This window comes from Oryzias latipes, chromosome 6 (genome assembly GCF_053564925.1).
Source record: "Oryzias latipes strain Hd-rR chromosome 6, Olatipes_Hd-rR_3.1".
NCBI classification, from domain to species: Eukaryota; Metazoa; Chordata; class Actinopteri; order Beloniformes; family Adrianichthyidae; genus Oryzias; species Oryzias latipes.
Genome location: NC_136242.1, coordinates 27002940 through 27019509, shown reverse-complemented (window position 1 = coordinate 27019509; position 16570 = coordinate 27002940). Strand labels below are relative to the sequence as shown.

Here is a 16570-nt window from a genome sequence, read left to right as displayed (position 1 = left end):
GTGGTAGTATTTTATGTGAAACTTGCCTCTAACATGAGGGCGGGACTATCATCGGATTTTCTATGTCACCAATAAAATCTTTTACAATCTGCCTTTTTTGTCTGCTCCCGATTTAAACAATTTGAATAGGAAAATACTCAGAAATGCAATTTTAAAGGTTAATATTCTTAATATATGTCTTCCATCATCAGAAAAATAGATGTGAAATAAACACCAGAAACAGAATTTTCATATGAGTGAGTCTTTAAAATCTTCTGTCAGATAGACAAAACATATTTTAAGAAATATCAAAAATCTCCAAAAATGCATGTGCTTCCTACATTCAATCTTAGATTTTTTTTTAAAGGTTCGATCTATCCTTACAGTTTTCAGCATTCAAAGTAACCTTGGACAAAGTGTGTAACTCACTTATGACATAAGGAATGCTATGAAATGTTAACCCAACTGGTAAAAGTATAAAAATAAAGATTTAATCAAAACCAAACAGGAGCGAGGAAAACAGTTTCAGGATTTGCGTTAAGGTCAAAAAAGATCCATGAAAGAAAGAAGCTAAAAAATAACAAAAAGGAAGCTTATGCAGCTTTAAATATAGCTGGAGATGAATTTTAAGTATTGAAGCCAAATGAAGCAACATGTGTGTCAAAGTGGGCTACTGCTGGTTCAGTTTCTACTACAACACTAATAAAGCTGCACAACAATCATGCAAGAGCAGCACTGAGAGGAAGCATGTCACCGTTTACTCTCGTTTGCATTTGCTCTGTCGAAAAAGACTGGCCAACACAACACAAAGACACAACTCAAGTTTGACAAACTTACTGGATTATCCACACAACATTTGGACAAATATTCTGTGGACTAACAAAACAAAAGAGGGACGTTTTGTAAGGTGTGATGTGCTAAAAAAAAAAAAAAAAAAACCCACAGCAGAACAGCAGCTAAACTTGTTGGTGGGTAAAGCTTGCACAATAAATCGAAATTTATCGTCATCCCGATATCTGCCAGTACTTGAAACGTGATGAATGGTTATTTCAAATGGTTCTCCATGGCAGCTTGAAGTGTTAAAATATCCTCATAACGTTGCTTTTTTCTGTTACAGGCAAACTTTTTTTTAAACTCATTTAAACTGATCTAATTAAGCAGACAATTTCCTTTAGTAATTGATGTCAAAATTAAAATGTGAACTAAAGTCAAACACACACTGTCTGAACAGCAGCCCAAAACCAAACAGAAAATGCTGGAGAATGTGTTTCCTTTAATGGCTACATAGGGGTTGGTTTAAAAATGTACACTAAAAACAACTAAAATTAAATCAAGAATCAAAAGGAAAAATATTTCAAAGGAATTTAACCTTGATCCATAATTTAGCAGGATCTATGCATCTGCTGAATCTCAGCCAATTTCTTAAAATTAGAATAAAAGATTAAATCGTCAAAACAGAAAGTGGCAATTGTTTTAATATTTTTGTTGTGATTTTCGTATTTAGCTGAAGAAACTTACAAACCTGTGAAACATGAGATGAATTTAATCGACTGTTTATGTTTCTTTTAATCAAGTTGTAAATAATGTGGGTTAACATTTAGGCTGTTGTGAAATTAACAATCTAAAAACTGAAGAGAATCCTAGCTGCGGAGATTATTCTTGGGCATTCAGACGTTTACACTCAGAAGATACATATTTGAAAAGCAAAAAAGTGAGCTGAAAGCTCGTCCTTCACTTCTCTGCTTTGATAGAAGCCAGAGTTGTCTCTTTTTCTCTGTGTGCAGATTATTTGGACTCCAGCTTGTTTTCACTTCATGTTGTTCCAGCGGGTCGAGCTGACGGCCTGCAGAGTAAATACAGGCCTGATGGTACCAGGCTACAAGATTAGACAACCGACTGCTCATATGAGCCTTTCCAGCTTTGTGTGTGTGTGTCTGTAAGTGAGTGAGGATATCACTTGTGTTTATGGCAAAGATGACCCTCAGAGCCAGAGCCAGGACAGTCTACCCCATCCCTCTTTTTTAATCCCACACACACACCTTGTGTTCTTACGGAAAAGTCTGGATCAGCGGCATGACAGGAATGTTTCATTTAGAGGCAAAACAACAAGCAAACATTCTGCAGCGCATGTACAGATTCAGAATGCTTCCTTAAATGTATCCTTGGTTAAAACTGAGCTTTTCAGAACGTGTTTGAGCCACCGGCAGGGCGTGGTGCTGTGTAACGAGGCCGTTCTACTCCCACAGACAAACGGAGGAACATTTACTGCGAGATTATCAGCCGCACTCTTTTTCCTACCAAATTGGTTCTGTGTACAACAGGTATCTCTGCAGCTGCAGCTTGAGTCATCAGTGACATCTTTTTTAACCAAATGTTTTAGGAAACATACCGGTACATCTAAAACGCCTTAACAGTCATCAGGATTTTTTAAACATCTGTTTTTGTTCACCAAGAAAGAATTATGACAATCTTTTAAACCGCTTTTTAGTCCATTTTTTTTAGTTTTGTACTACACTCAGGTTTAATTCACTTTGTTTTAATGATGATCCCGTTCTTTTTTGTCGCAGCTGCTCCAGGTCAGTCTGTTACCCTCAACACTACAAAAACAAGTAAAAAATTTCTAAACCATTTCCTTAAATAAGCCCAAAAATTTGCCAGTGGGGTAAATAAAACGGTTTTATGTTTTTAAGGAAAAAAAATGTAGTCTATTGAAAAACTCTTAAAACGATTATTTTTCTTACAGGACAGAAAGTAAGACAGTTTTCTTGAAACAAGCGCCTATTTACTTTCTTAAAAGGGCGTGTCAAAACAACACCAGAATGACGTGCTGTGCTTCACAATCATTTGGGACAGTTAACTTATTAAAACATTATATGTTGGTTCTCAGTTTTGAACGTTGGGAACAACACTTTTTACTTGTTACATTGGTACAGCAGAGGCCTGCTGCTAGGCGGTTACGGGCAAGGAAGCGTGCCGTTTGTGCTTTAACTCAGAGGATGCTAGCAACTGCAGTGACGAGGACACGTCAGGTATGATGGCACGCTAAGTGTTTATGACATATAGATTGTCAGGAAAACAGTGAGAAGCAATGTGTGTCACGTTAAAAATTGTTTTAATAAGCCTCCATTCTCATCGTTCTGATGTTATGGCATCGGTTTAAGATAATTCTGTTAAGGAACTACAGGGTAGCTGTAAGGGTGACAGCAGCGTAAGAAGTGTTTTCAGCTGTGTTAAAATAAACGTTTTAACGAATAAAAGTTGGATCCTTTTTTCTGTCTGATAACACAACAATCGCTGATTTACATTTGTCCGAGTCTTATCTGTTGCTCAATTCATACTCTGTTTACATTGGCTACAGTGGCCGTTTTGGTCCGGTTTTTCTGCTCCGAGGAGAAAACTCTGAACAAATCAGATCTCAGTCTGATTGGAAGCTAACCGAGACCACCGCCAAAGATGGGTCAGAGAGATGTTCCCGGTCCTGGACCAGGGTCCGCATGGGTTTATTCAGACTGAATATACCCTCAGCTTTTGCAGTGAATCTATTTTAAGTTTTGAAGTTATTCAGTGTAGATCCTCTCTTTTATCTCAAGTTTTAGTCACGTTTTAATTATGTAACATTAAAATTTAATTTTCGTAATGTTTAGATTGTATTTTTATTTATTAAAGGCGGCAAGTGGCTTAGGCGGTAGAGCAGGTCATCCAGCAACTAAAGGGTTGGCAGTTCAATCCCCGTTCTCCCCAGCCAGCTGTCATCTCCCAAGCGCAGCTCGTCTGCAGCTCACCGCTCCCTCAGGAGATGGGTCAAATGCGAAGAAAAATTTCCCCATTGCAGGATTAATAAAGTAAACTGTAAAGTCTCACTTCATTTTTTCACAAGCATCTAATTCATTTCGGTACTTCAATAAGATTCTTTTTAAACGGCGGAGGTCCCTAAAGTTTTGATCAAAAAATGCTTATGTACTGTACATATGTGATTGTTAAGTTTCTGAGTTGTGTTAATATATTTTGAGTCAGCTTCTGAAGAGTGTTAAGAATAGTTGGATTGTTAGATAATCCCATGAAAATGAAGACACAAAGAACACAAGCCCCTCGTCCAGGGACCAGCAACCTGACCTTCGGGAGTCACATGGGACTCTCATTCACCGCTTCATTGTGGCTCTTTGGTTTAAAAAGCAAACAATTTGAATAAATATGGGGTTTGTAGTTATTTAAGCTTGTTTTTAGTTCCGTTTTTAAATATGTGTTTAGATTTTTAACACATTTTTAACTCATCTTTTTACCATAATTTTACTCAAATAACTGATTGTAAAAGGTTTCTTTCTTTACTTTCTTGCATCTTTAATTTAAGTAAATATGCTGCAGCGAAGGTATTTTATTTGACACAGGGTGTATTTTATTTTGAAAGGAACTTCAATTCAATTCAATTTTATTTATGTATCCCAATATTTGTAACAATAGTCATCTCAATGGGCTTGATACCAGTAATTGTGTAATACACATGAATCATAAAAAACACAAAGTCATAGAATTCAATAGCTAATTGCTAAACTAAACTAAACTTGTATGCTCTGCTGTCACAGTAAAACAAGTTAAAATGTTTATACTCTATATAAAAAAATAAAACTGTTATAATTTATTTATTCGTATTATTTAAAAGCTACATTTTATCGATGAATGGTTTAATGGCCACAAAAATGTGCTTATTTTGCGGCTCTCGCTGGATTTTGGTCCATAAAAACTGGCCTAAATGGCTCCTTTAGTGACCTAGCCAGTTGTCATGACAAGATACCAAACAACAAAACTGGGCATTTGAAAATGTTTGACATTCTATGTTAAATATAAAATGATCACAATCATGCACAAAGTCCAAAGAAGTTTGTTTCCCACCTAATCAAGAACCAGTTATCAATGAGAGGAGTCCAGTGTGAAATCAGAGGAAAGTGCTGTTCTGAAACTACTGTGCAATTTTACAAAAAGAATAGATCATTTTTTCAGTTAATCTTTGTAATATATTGTTGTCAAAATACAATTTGTAGCTGTGCGCTTTTTGTTAGTTGGCAAAATGTGAGTTATTTCAGCAAATACCTTCTGTTCAATGTTCATTGTTGTGGCATTTTATCAGTAGGTAATTGAAACCCGGATTACCCCACAAATGTGACAAGAGGCTTAAAATAACCAAAACCAACAACTATTGTTTTCAGAACACTTTTTTGTCCTACATGCTCACTTATAATTTTAGGGTAAGACTCAATTTTGGTTGAAAAAAGTATGTGGTAAAACAAACAAATGGTCATCAGGTTGTGTTGATATTTACAAAGAAACAGAGAAGAAACGGGAAACTTTATTTATGCACAAACGCTGCTGCAAATATACCACAAAACAGAAATAAGAAAGTCTATGTCAGACTTTTTAAAATAATTTAAAACCAATATAAAAAAACAAGCCTCCATAAATATTTGCACCTACAAGATCTTATAAATCTTAATTCTTGCAGTGCAGCTTGAATAAAACCACCAGTCAACCAACAAATTATCGGGTTTACAGTCCAAAATAAATGTTTTCTGTTTAAAGGTGGAAGCTCGTCCTCACATTTTGTACAATTAGAGACATTTGTGGTACTTTTCTACTAACAGATATCTAAATAAATGGGTTTTTGTTCTAGCAAGCAGGAATCCTGAGAGAATGGAAAAAGCAGAGATTTTGCAAGCGAGGCATCAGAAAGTTTTTCAGTCAGCATTTGGCCGACAGGGTCAGACATGCGGTTTTTCTCAGCAGACTGCAGTTTCTCAATGGAAATATCTCTAATGTCTATGAAAAATGCCCTTACGTGATTTAAGGCTCCTGTATTTCCTTCAATCACTTCTTTTAACATTTTTTTATTAGTTGTATTTAAAGTTGAGCAGATACAGTAAGTATGATTACTCCTAAAAAAAAAACAATTAAAATACATTAAAACTGCCATAAAGGGCAGCAAACAGTTATTAATTTGGAGCCAGAACATCCTGTACCAGAGTCACAGAAAAACTTCAAAGGAGATTCTAATTTGTGCAAAAGATTCCACCTCTGCAGTTCAAAAGTTGGACAACTTTTCTGTCCTTGAGCAAAATATCACAATGTTCCACAACTCAGGAAATCCACTAGAGAGTAAAATAAATAGAATTAGCTCGCTTCAGTTCATGAGACTGGAATTATTTCTTCTAAATCCTCTTTCTCAGAACTTCCTGTCACCGTTTCCAACTTCCTTCAGTGGCTCCATGGACCTCATGGTGTTGCAGAAATGCGTTATGGGTAAAATCTATATATATATATATTTTTTTTATTAGTTATGAAAATGTAACAAATCTCTGATTTTCTTGAAGATGTGTAACAAGTCCAAAAAGCTCGACCAAATGGAAACAGTGTGAAACCATAAAATACAGTCAAAACTATGCTAAAGATGAACATCCTGTTCAGAACTGCATCCTGCAGCTTCTCTCTTTGACCAGAAACAATCAACAATAGTCTCTGAGATGCTTCCAGCTTTAAATGCTCCCTTTCTTTTTTCTCATCTGCACAAAAATAGATTTTAGTGCAGATGAGAGTTGCTGGATGACGTGCCGTGCTGGTGTTTGTGTGGTACCTGTTGTAGGGGTTTCTCAGCAGTAGAGCCTGGCTGCTTGTGCAGCTGTCTGAAGGTGTGTGGCATCCATACACCGGAGGAGGCACAGGATACTGCTGCTCACCTGTCAAACATACACGCACAATCCCTTCAACAAATACATCCCTGTATTTACAAACCGGTTATTGCAGCTGGAAATTTACCTTCGTCAAACGGCCAGAAAAGAATATTTACTAACAGCATGTGCAGACGACGGACCAGAGAGATCAGAGTGGATGAAAGCAGAGGAGGGGACTGGGGGAGTTTGGAAGTCAGGATGTGGCTAATTTATACCTCCGACAGGCAAGGCCAGCGCAGAGATGTCAGAATAAGAGACACGATGCTCCCCATGGGCGAGCGGAGCACACACAGCCGAGCAAGTACACAACGTTTCAGCATTTGTTTGCTGTGAAAGGGGATCATTGGGGATGAAAACAGCTATAAATACACAATCTGGATAAGTCCATTTGTTTGACTATTTTTCTAAAGAATTACAAAAATGGCAAGACATGAAAACTAATTAGAGTGGTGCTTCTCTGGATGTTTCTGTTCTGAAGCCCCAAAAAAGTAAAAATCTGCAGATTAATGCTAAAGATACAAACCACATAGATTCAGGTTTGGAGCTTCACTCCTTTTTTGCAAGTCTTGCACAAAACAAAACAAAAAATAGCACCAATTACATTCTTAACATGAAAACAATGGTGCAAAAACTGCAATGCAGCTGAAATTAAATGAAGAAATGATCAGGTGGGAACTTATCCAAGGATAAGTTTATGACGCAAAGTGAACGTAAATGGGGAAGACATATGGAGGGATGTATTCCCAATTAGCAGAAAAAAGTAACCTTTAACAGTAACTTAAAAAAGCACAGAAGCAGAAAGTCAGTTTTGTGTATTAAACTCCTCAATTTATTCTCATATCAGCAACACAAAACTTGATCCCACAAAACTCAACTTGAATTTAAAAAAAGCTGGGCCAACAAAAGATTAGTAAAAATAATAATAAGTACAGTAAAGTCGTGGTCAACAATGTAAAACAAAAAAAACCAAATATATACTATTAAAGTACTTTAAAGTGCTGCAAAATGGCACCTAAGGTTTTTGCAATTAGGGTTAGAGTTAGATTTTTTTGACTTTTTTTGTACTGAAGATAGTATAGTGGGATTTTTAAAATATGTTTTTACCATCAATACTTGGTAATTTATGGTGCTACTATCACACATTTATAGCGGTACATTAATGCATAATATAATAGTAAATTATTTTATTTAAAAAAAATCAGCAATTCCATTCATTTCTTTTGAACAGATTTCTATCAGTCACTATTTTTTTATTTCTTCCCAGAAAAAAAAGCTTAAATTCACAAAACCTGCTACCAAATAACCATGAAAATCCACATAAGCTGAAAGGTATACTTACTTATGAATAAGGTGCTGTAAATAAAAGAAAACTGACCATTTTAGCTTTTTTTTTGTTTTCTTGCTTGCTTGATTAATTTTGAATTTCTCTCGACTGTACACTGTAATACTAAACAGCATTTTTACCAAAATTAATTTTAATTCTCATTTATGATCAAAACAAAGCAACCTCAATTTAAATCTCAAAATATTTAGAAGAAAATAAACTTTCCTTGAATTTTTTCTCTTATGTTTGGATAACTTACATCAAACTAATAAGATACAATTTAACATGAGAGACTCTTATCTGGAAAATAACTGTCTTTATTCCATTTATACCAAATTAAAAGTGAGTTTAATTAAACATTATTGTGAAGTGATGTGGAGTCGATTAGATCTTTCAAACGCTCACCTGGATCAGCTCAAGCAGGAATATAGACAGACTCCACCTGAGGTTTTGCACGCTAAACACCTTGATAGACTCACTGACGTGTGTGTCAACGTACCCATTGTGTTCTGCTGAGCCAAAGCGTCTTCATGTTTGAAGGAGTGGCCGGAGAACTGCGAGCTGTGGTGCGTGGGAGTGTGGCCGTAATTACCGGCTCCATCGAATCCGACTGTGCTGTAACCTGCAACACAGAAAAGAGGCGCCGTCATTACGCACACCAGAGACGGGAGGGTTCTAACCCTACTCCTTCAAATATTGTTTGAGTTCATGAATCACACTGTCCTAAAGTAAACGGTTGGGTTTCTATACCAAAAATGCAACAAAATGCTAAGATTTGTGAATTTTTGTTTGCTTTTGCAACTTTCCATTTGTTTGTCCTTTTTAATTCCAATCCTCTTTGCAAGCATTTTTTTTTTTATTCTGTGCGCAAATACCTATTTTTCATCTATTTATAAAAGTATTATTTTGTATTGCACTGCCACTGATGCGTCTTCCTAAAAGGTTTTCAACTCTGTGTACGGAGACCTGTGTGACGCCCTGGATCAGACCTGACTCATGACTTCAGCTGACCTTAGGGGCACTGCAAGCCCTCATAAATCACTCACGTGCACGAGCAAACACACACGATCACACTATCTCTGGCAGGCATGCTTCATTAATTTAAACGCAGCACTTTCACTGACTTTACTCTGACTTGGTGGGTGAGTCGAGACGGGAGGGTAAGGAGAGGGAACCTCATTAAACATCTCCATTTGTCATCCACTCACCCCTGACACTACGTGTGTGTGTGTGTGTGTGCATGTGTATGAGCATATTCTGATCCATGACGTCCGGCTCTGAGGCGACAAATCGGGAAGCCGGTTTGTGTTCAACTACCCAAAAACAGGGGAATTCCCCACAGAAAACCCCTTTAGAGTAGTCAAAAATAACATTTTTGTCATTATTTTCTTTCATTCCAGAACATTATGCCACTACTGTTACGCATTTTAATCTTGAGCGGTCCCTGAGTGACCCCGCTGTGATATCAGCCCCACAGAGCGACCCGGGTCCTGCAGTGGATTTTGTTTGTCTGTGCTCGTCCAGCCACAGCAGGGAGCCGATAAACCAGGTTAGAGGTCGGCTCAGTTCTTTGATAGTTCTGTTATTCCTAAATCATCTGCTTGATAAGCATGTTATTACTAATTAATCTGCAAGGTAATCGCTAACAGATTCATTATCTTGCTTGAGAAAAAAAAACCAGCTGACGAAATTTAGTGGATGTTGACGACACTTTTCACTGATGCTGCACATTAATCCCATTACTTGACGCCTACATTTATTTACAGCTTTGAAAAAAAAAAATCGTTTAAATTTTTGCTTTTAAGTAGTTAAGGTAATTTTGGAGCCAAAATGGTTTGGTGCATATTTGCACCAAAAAGGTGTTAAATAGGGGTTACATTTAAAAAATAAATGTGTTAAATAAAAATCATTTTTAGACAGGTTTAAAGTGAAATACAGTTTCTGTTGTGAGTTTTTCTCCTCTCCTCACTTTTTTTGGAAGGCACCGTCTATTCTATTCATGTATTTATTTATTAGTTTATCTGTCAGGGACATTACATCTTAAAATGTTTGTCTTTGGCTTTTTTTCATCTGAACAGGTGGAAAATTTGCCTCTCTGAAAGAAAAACCTCAACTTACGTTCAATTATTTTCCTTAATTGTCATTATGAGTTTAACCATTTTATTAAAAATATACGACAAATAAAATTTTATGCTGAACTCCCTTTTTCTTGACATAGATTGAGAGTGTTGATCATCGTGCTCTGAAAATTAACTTCATGACATAAACAAACCAAACTTGTGTTATTGCACCTCTGATAAAGAAAATGTTGGTTCATGCAAAAAGTTCTCCTGACTCAGAGTTAAACCATCAGAGTTTCATTTCCGTAAGGATCACCTGCATTGAGGCCACTTTGGGTTTAAACATTAACAAAGAGGGAGCTTTGATCGCAGCCCCCTCCTCAAAGATGTTTTGAAAGGCGTCTTGAGGGCGGAAGGCCTTAAAAAAGGAACAAACAAAAAAAACATCCAGGTACTGAACGCATCAGACAAATCTAAATTCCACTTTTTCACATTAGGCTAAACTGGGAAAAACTGGGGGTTAAAAAGGGGGGTATACTGGTGTTTCACCAATTTCAAATAGGGGGTCTACCCCCCTCCTGCATGCATACCTGTCTGGTTGCGAGCCGGCGGCTGAGTGTCCATGCAGTTGGTCAGATATGGTGGGTTACTGAACATCCTGCTGGGGGGCTGATGGTGGTGTGGTGCTGCCACAGGTGGAGGCTGGCTGGGAGCTGTGGGTGGAGGAGGGGGTGCTCCGAATGCTGCTCCATACCTGCAAGCTCCGGTGCCTGTGAACTGTCCCGAGAAGTGCACAGTGAAGGCGCTGAGGCCACAGTGGGGGTCGGAGTCAAGGTGGTGTGGGTCACTGGCGGCCCCCCAACTGGGTTCCTGTTTGATGAAGGAGTGCGGTGCGGCCAGGGAGGAGTAAGGTGAGGCAGCAGGGTGGAAGTCCAGGACAGGAGCCCACTGAGGGGCTGTACTGACAGGCAGGGCTGGGCAGCCGGGGCTGGGGCCCGCCGGGACTGGGGGCAGCAGGGAGTTCAGGTCACGAACATCTGAACCCATTGTGGTCCAGGGGGGTGGAGATGAAAATAAGAAGGCAATTTTAACTTTTCAGATGTTCTCCACCTTTGAAAACAAGCAGCAAAGGGAGCGCCTCTTGAGTTCCAGGAGTCTTCTAGATCATCTGATGCAACAACAGTTTCCCCCACGAGCTCCTCAGGTCTGACAAAAGTTCATGATGACAAGTCGCTGCCGTTTCTCAGAAAGAAAAAACCAAACGCTTCACAGAAAATGACCTCCTGCTTCCATCCAGACCGTCTCACCTCATATGGAGTCCATTCAGGGGAGAGATGCGTCTCTGCTCAGAATGCTCTGTGTGAATGGAGGAAGACAAGCGAGGAGGAGTAGCCCTTTTTCCCTCCACTCTCAGTCTGTGGGCGTGCATGTGTGCGTGTGCACGTGAGTAAAGAGAGGAGGAGGTGGAGTCAGGAGGTGATGAGGGACAGAACTCTCGTACCTCATTCATTACTGCTGAGCAGTCTTACAAACACACACAATATCAACATAAAAGAGATCACATTAGCATAAATGATTATGATATTTCGAATAATTAGAAATTTTAATTGATCAAGAAAACAAAAACTTCAACACAACTTGGTATGCTTGGAATTTAAGAATGTTTACCTTCTTTCTTTTTTTTTCCAGCTTTATTGAACATAGCTTTAACATACAAATTCCAATATCAAGGAATCAGACAGAACATCAGCAGTGGTAAACAATGCCATCATTCCAAAATTATTAAATCAGCTCAAGTAATAAACGTATCAAATATATCAATATAAAGGTTGCTGATAGGAAAATAAAGTATCTTAAAATATAAAAATAAATGCAATAAAGAGAATACAAAAATAATAATAATAATGTGTTTACCTTCTTTCTTTCACAAGTTTTGAAGCAGTGGATGACGTCACCTCGACAGCAGACAGGAACGAGGCCCGGCCTCACGCTGTGTTCCCTTGCAAAAAGGGAATTAAATAATTTCAGAGCAAAAATGACAAAACTCAAATTTCACATTCGCCTTTTCGCTTTCAAAAAATTAAAACAGGAAATAGGGGTATGTGGCGGGGCGAAGATAACCGTCTAATTAAAGCTTTGGCAGATTAATCGTCAGGTTGCGCATGTGCGGCCCGCGCGGCTATAAATCTTCTGGCTGAGTTTGCAGGAGGCTGTTTAACTCTAACATTTTTTTTTCCTATTTATTCCCACAAATAACATTAAAATCTAAGCAATAACATATGCCTATTTTTTGTGCATTTACGATTTGGATCAGGAAAAAACAAGAATATAATTTATCAAACTCAGCGCGTGCATTATTCCCTTGGTGATAATTATACTATTTTCAAATTCGGTTTCCTGTGAAACTCTGTGTCGCTCCGATAAGTGTTCATTTACAAAAAGGCCCGTTTGTTGGATTTTTCAGTTGGAGTTGAAGATGCAACAGGATAACGGGGTTCCTTTCATGCAAATATACTGAATTTCGCCGTCATTGTGAAAGAAAGCGGCAAGCGCTGGCAAAAAATTAGGCGATGATCTCAAATGTATCATATGCTTATAAAAATCTAAATCCTTAACCATAGATTTTTACCTCCTCCACGATCAAAAAAGGATGCGTCATCCTCTACAATCCGATTTATATGGTTTTTCCATGCAGTCCTTCAGTAAGCTAAACCGTCCATAAAGAATAATAAAAAAAACCTGCTGCCGCGTGAGAGTAATTAAAAAAATAATTGACGTCGATTTTCACAATTAATTTTCAAAATCTTTTTAATCTGCCATCTATTTTAAATTTCAAGCCACTTAAACATTCTAAATGTCATTTAACATAAGCTACTAAATTCCTAAATTAATTGGATTAATATGATGCTTCACTGGGTCAAAAAAGATCAAGTGACGTCACGATGGCCAATTAAGGAGCTCTGGTGGGTCAGCAATAAATTAATTGCTCACCAATTTGGAAAAATTAATATCAAAATCCCATCCAACATATTTTGAATGCAAAAAAAAATTAACTCTGAGCTGATCTGTTTTTCACAAAATTGTCAGTTTTTCTATTAAATTGTAATATGCTGGACATTCAATTTACAGATGAGGCAAGTTGGTTTTTCTTTAAACCCTTTCATTCCATTTTTTCTAAGAGTTTGCATTTATTAATTTTTGTATTTTAATTAATAAATATCGGACAAAGCTCAACTGACCTTTGATACTGGCAAATACATTTACTGAATCCTTATGGAGATCAGCTTTTCACCTCTGGGGTCTACATTTCTTTTGACCTTTCTCACCCGGCTAAGCACTATAATCTGGCCTCACACAGGATAGAAATAAATCCTAAAACCTAGAATTGTCAAAAACATAAGAAATGTAAAAAAAAAAAGAAGAAAAAATTAGGTTTCAATGTTAAACTTTCTGCAAGAAGTGTATAAGACACTGTTTCCAAGAGTTTCAAGCCAGACCTTTATCTTCACATGACTCATTTATGTGTGTGTACGGTGGTGTTGGATGATGCCATTGCTTGTGATCTCAGAAAGATTGTATATCCGCTTAAGGTTATCCAAGTCTGACTGATGCTCCTGTTAATGCCACCAGCCTGCTCATCAGATCGACAAACAAAAATGGTACCAGACAGTTCTCCTAATAAAGTTCATTTTGGCCCATTTTTTTTAAATTACAACTCTCTCCATAAAATAAACCGTTTCCTGAAATGTTTTCAGTTGGGTTGATTTGACGAGGTCAAAGACGGTTAACTCCGACACAAACATTCAATCTGAAGCGGACAAGTACATTTAAAGTACTCCCTCCGCAAACGGAAGTATCCCATCAGGCCAACATCCCCCCCACCATCAACCACTTTATCCAATTAACACAAAAAATGCAGAAGTGTATCTTCTTAAAACAAATTCACGTTCGTGTCTGATGTAAAACGATGAGAGGACTTGACCATCTGGAAATCTAGTAAGGCTCTTTGCGCAAAGAACTGCTGACCCAAGATTCAACTCTTCAACTCCACAAGGAACACAGGAGGTTAGCTGGAGGAGAGTAGGAGGGAGGTGGGAGGAGAGCGGCGTTAAAAGTGCCTGTCATGGAGTGGAGTTGTTCCTCAGACCACGCCGCCCAGCCGTCAACGAGAGTCAGGAAAATAAAGGTTCATGTCGAAATGAGCACTCACTTTGATGAGCAGACCGACTCAGAATAGATGATGAAGACGAAAGCACTGTGACTCACAATAAAGTCATGAAATTTTAACATAACTGCACGGATAACTAACATCTCCAAACCAAGAAACCGACCGTGATGTTTGATGTTTTTTGCTCAAATGACTTCATAATTGAGGAAATGGGGTGGTTTTCATGTTTCATAAAATTAAGGAAAAAAATGTAAATGTTATCACCAGGTGCACAGACACTTTGTTAAAACCCTGTTCTCATGGTTTGCCATAGATTGTACCTTTTCACTGTAATGGTAAAACTTCCATTTTGGTATAAATGGGACCCAAATAATCTGAAGTGGCCCTGAAGTGCAAATCACATCAACAAATCACTCAACGCACAAACCTTTTTAAAGATCACAACAACAATTAAAAATGCAAAGCAAATAATACAAAAATAATATTATATTTTCATAATCAAAACAATTTAAAAAAAGTAAATATCACATAACATTGACAAAAATTATTATCAAAATATCCAAATGAAATGCTGAAAAATGAAGCAGAATAACAAACTGAAAAATGTGGGTATTATGGGATATCACTGATTAGATGATGATGTTTGAGTTTTGTAGAAGAGGGTTAATAGAGAATTGCCTGAACTTTTGCAGTGGCTGTGTCCAGAAGCTTAAAGACATATTCAGACATAACATTTTACCACCAAACAACTTCTGGTTAACAAGGTCATCATCCAATCAATGATGTCCATTAAAGTTCCAAAATACCTACCTTTTCCAGTTTCTTATTAGTTTCATTTTTTTTAAAACATTTTAAAAAATTAGTTAGTGAACTTTTTTAAATAGGCAGATGGAGATAAAACTAACTACTTTTAGTTTAGCATAGTAGAAAATCTACAGTGTGAAGCATGTGCTTTTCTGAATAATCAGCTTGAGCTGGTGATTCAGCCCCTCCCACAGTCAGTTGGATAATGATCAAACAGATTTCTGCGGTTGTGTCCAAAATGAAATGATTTTTACACCTAGTTTATATTACATTGCCATAGAGGAAGGTTTTCTCTGCCTTTTGGGCTTAATACCAAATAATACCACAATGCATGAACAACAATCAGTCAAGAGGTTTCTTTTTAGATCCAAATCAAATTGTGTTATAGCTTTAAGTCTGAGTTTACATTTACAAAGCGTGAGCTGGAACCTTTAATCGATCAAACATTATCCTTTCAGTCAGCTTTGAAGAGATGGCCTGTTTAACACTGGGACACAGTTGTCCCTTTTGTTGTGCTTGTTGCTGATAAACGCTCTCAGATCCATCAAGATAAGCCTTCTGATCTCTGATAGGACTCAGGCCGAGAAATAAGCCAGCAGCACCAGCAGGGACTTGATGGTGACATGCTGAAGTCCGTCGGCTGCTCTTCTTCAGTAATTGGCTCCTTCGTTTCTGTCTTCACACAAAGAGAAACACGTTCTCGCTGCTGAAAAGAACATGGCAGCTTCTTATCCCAGAGGAACACTCAGGCATCTGACCAGCTGACCGTTTTGGGTCGGAGATTGATGGCCCCCTTGGCCAATAGAATGCATTCTTGCTCAAGAAACAACAAATTCTCTTCAAACGAAAGCTGAAATAACTTTCACTATTGTATTCTTTTGAAACAGAGATCCAGTGACCAACTGAGAGGTTCAGAAGTTTTTCAGCAAACATCTGAGTGTTTTTTTTTTACTCCTTTGTTAAAAATGTGTTTGAATCATTCATATAAAAAGTGGATGAACACACATACTCAAGTTTTGCTAAAACAAACCTGTTGGCTCCAAAAACCTTCACATGCAATCATGTCAACATGTACTTTCCACAACTACAGTTCACACACACATATGCATGCAAGTCATATGTAAAGCATTTCAATGTGTCACACATACCATTTGTGCAAGGTGAGCTGACAGCTGTGCTCAGGTGGGTGTTTTGTGCTCTTCTGAGGTGGATGATGGAATATAAAAGGGGGAGACTGCCCGGCTATCCCCACACCAAGACCCCGCCGAAGCCGCAGCGGTAGCCAGGGCCCCGCGACACCGGCATTGTTTAGCAGAAGGAATCCGCCCGCCAGGCAATCCAGCCAGACACCCGAACCAGGGCTAGCAGGACCGCCACAGGGGCCCCCAACGCCATAGAGTGGGGAGGTACATGCATGGAGAGTACAGGCCCCAGTCCAGCCAAGAGGATAGCCCTCCGCCCCACCAGTGGGCCCAACACGGGACCCCACCCCTGGAGAGGGGTGTATGAAGACTGATAC

The 16570-nt window shown here is 38.2% G+C and overlaps 1 protein-coding gene across 4 annotated transcripts in view; it reads right to left on the bottom strand.

Annotated features, from left to right (window-relative positions):
- The window catches only part of wt1a (WT1 transcription factor a), a 28417-nt gene extending 16923 nt beyond the window's left edge, over window positions 1–11494 (bottom strand). For 2 of the 4 annotated variants that reach the window (XM_011475846.4, XM_011475847.4), the window contains exons 1-3: window positions 10670–11455; window positions 8519–8641; window positions 6599–6701 (exon numbers count right to left, since the gene is read on the bottom strand). In XM_011475846.4, the coding sequence (XP_011474148.1) occupies window positions 6599–6701; window positions 8519–8641; window positions 10670–11126 (683 nt within the window). In that variant the 5' untranslated portion in view covers window positions 11127–11455. 4 annotated transcript variants of the gene reach the window in all.
- Window positions 11495–16570: the final 5076 nt, after the last annotated feature.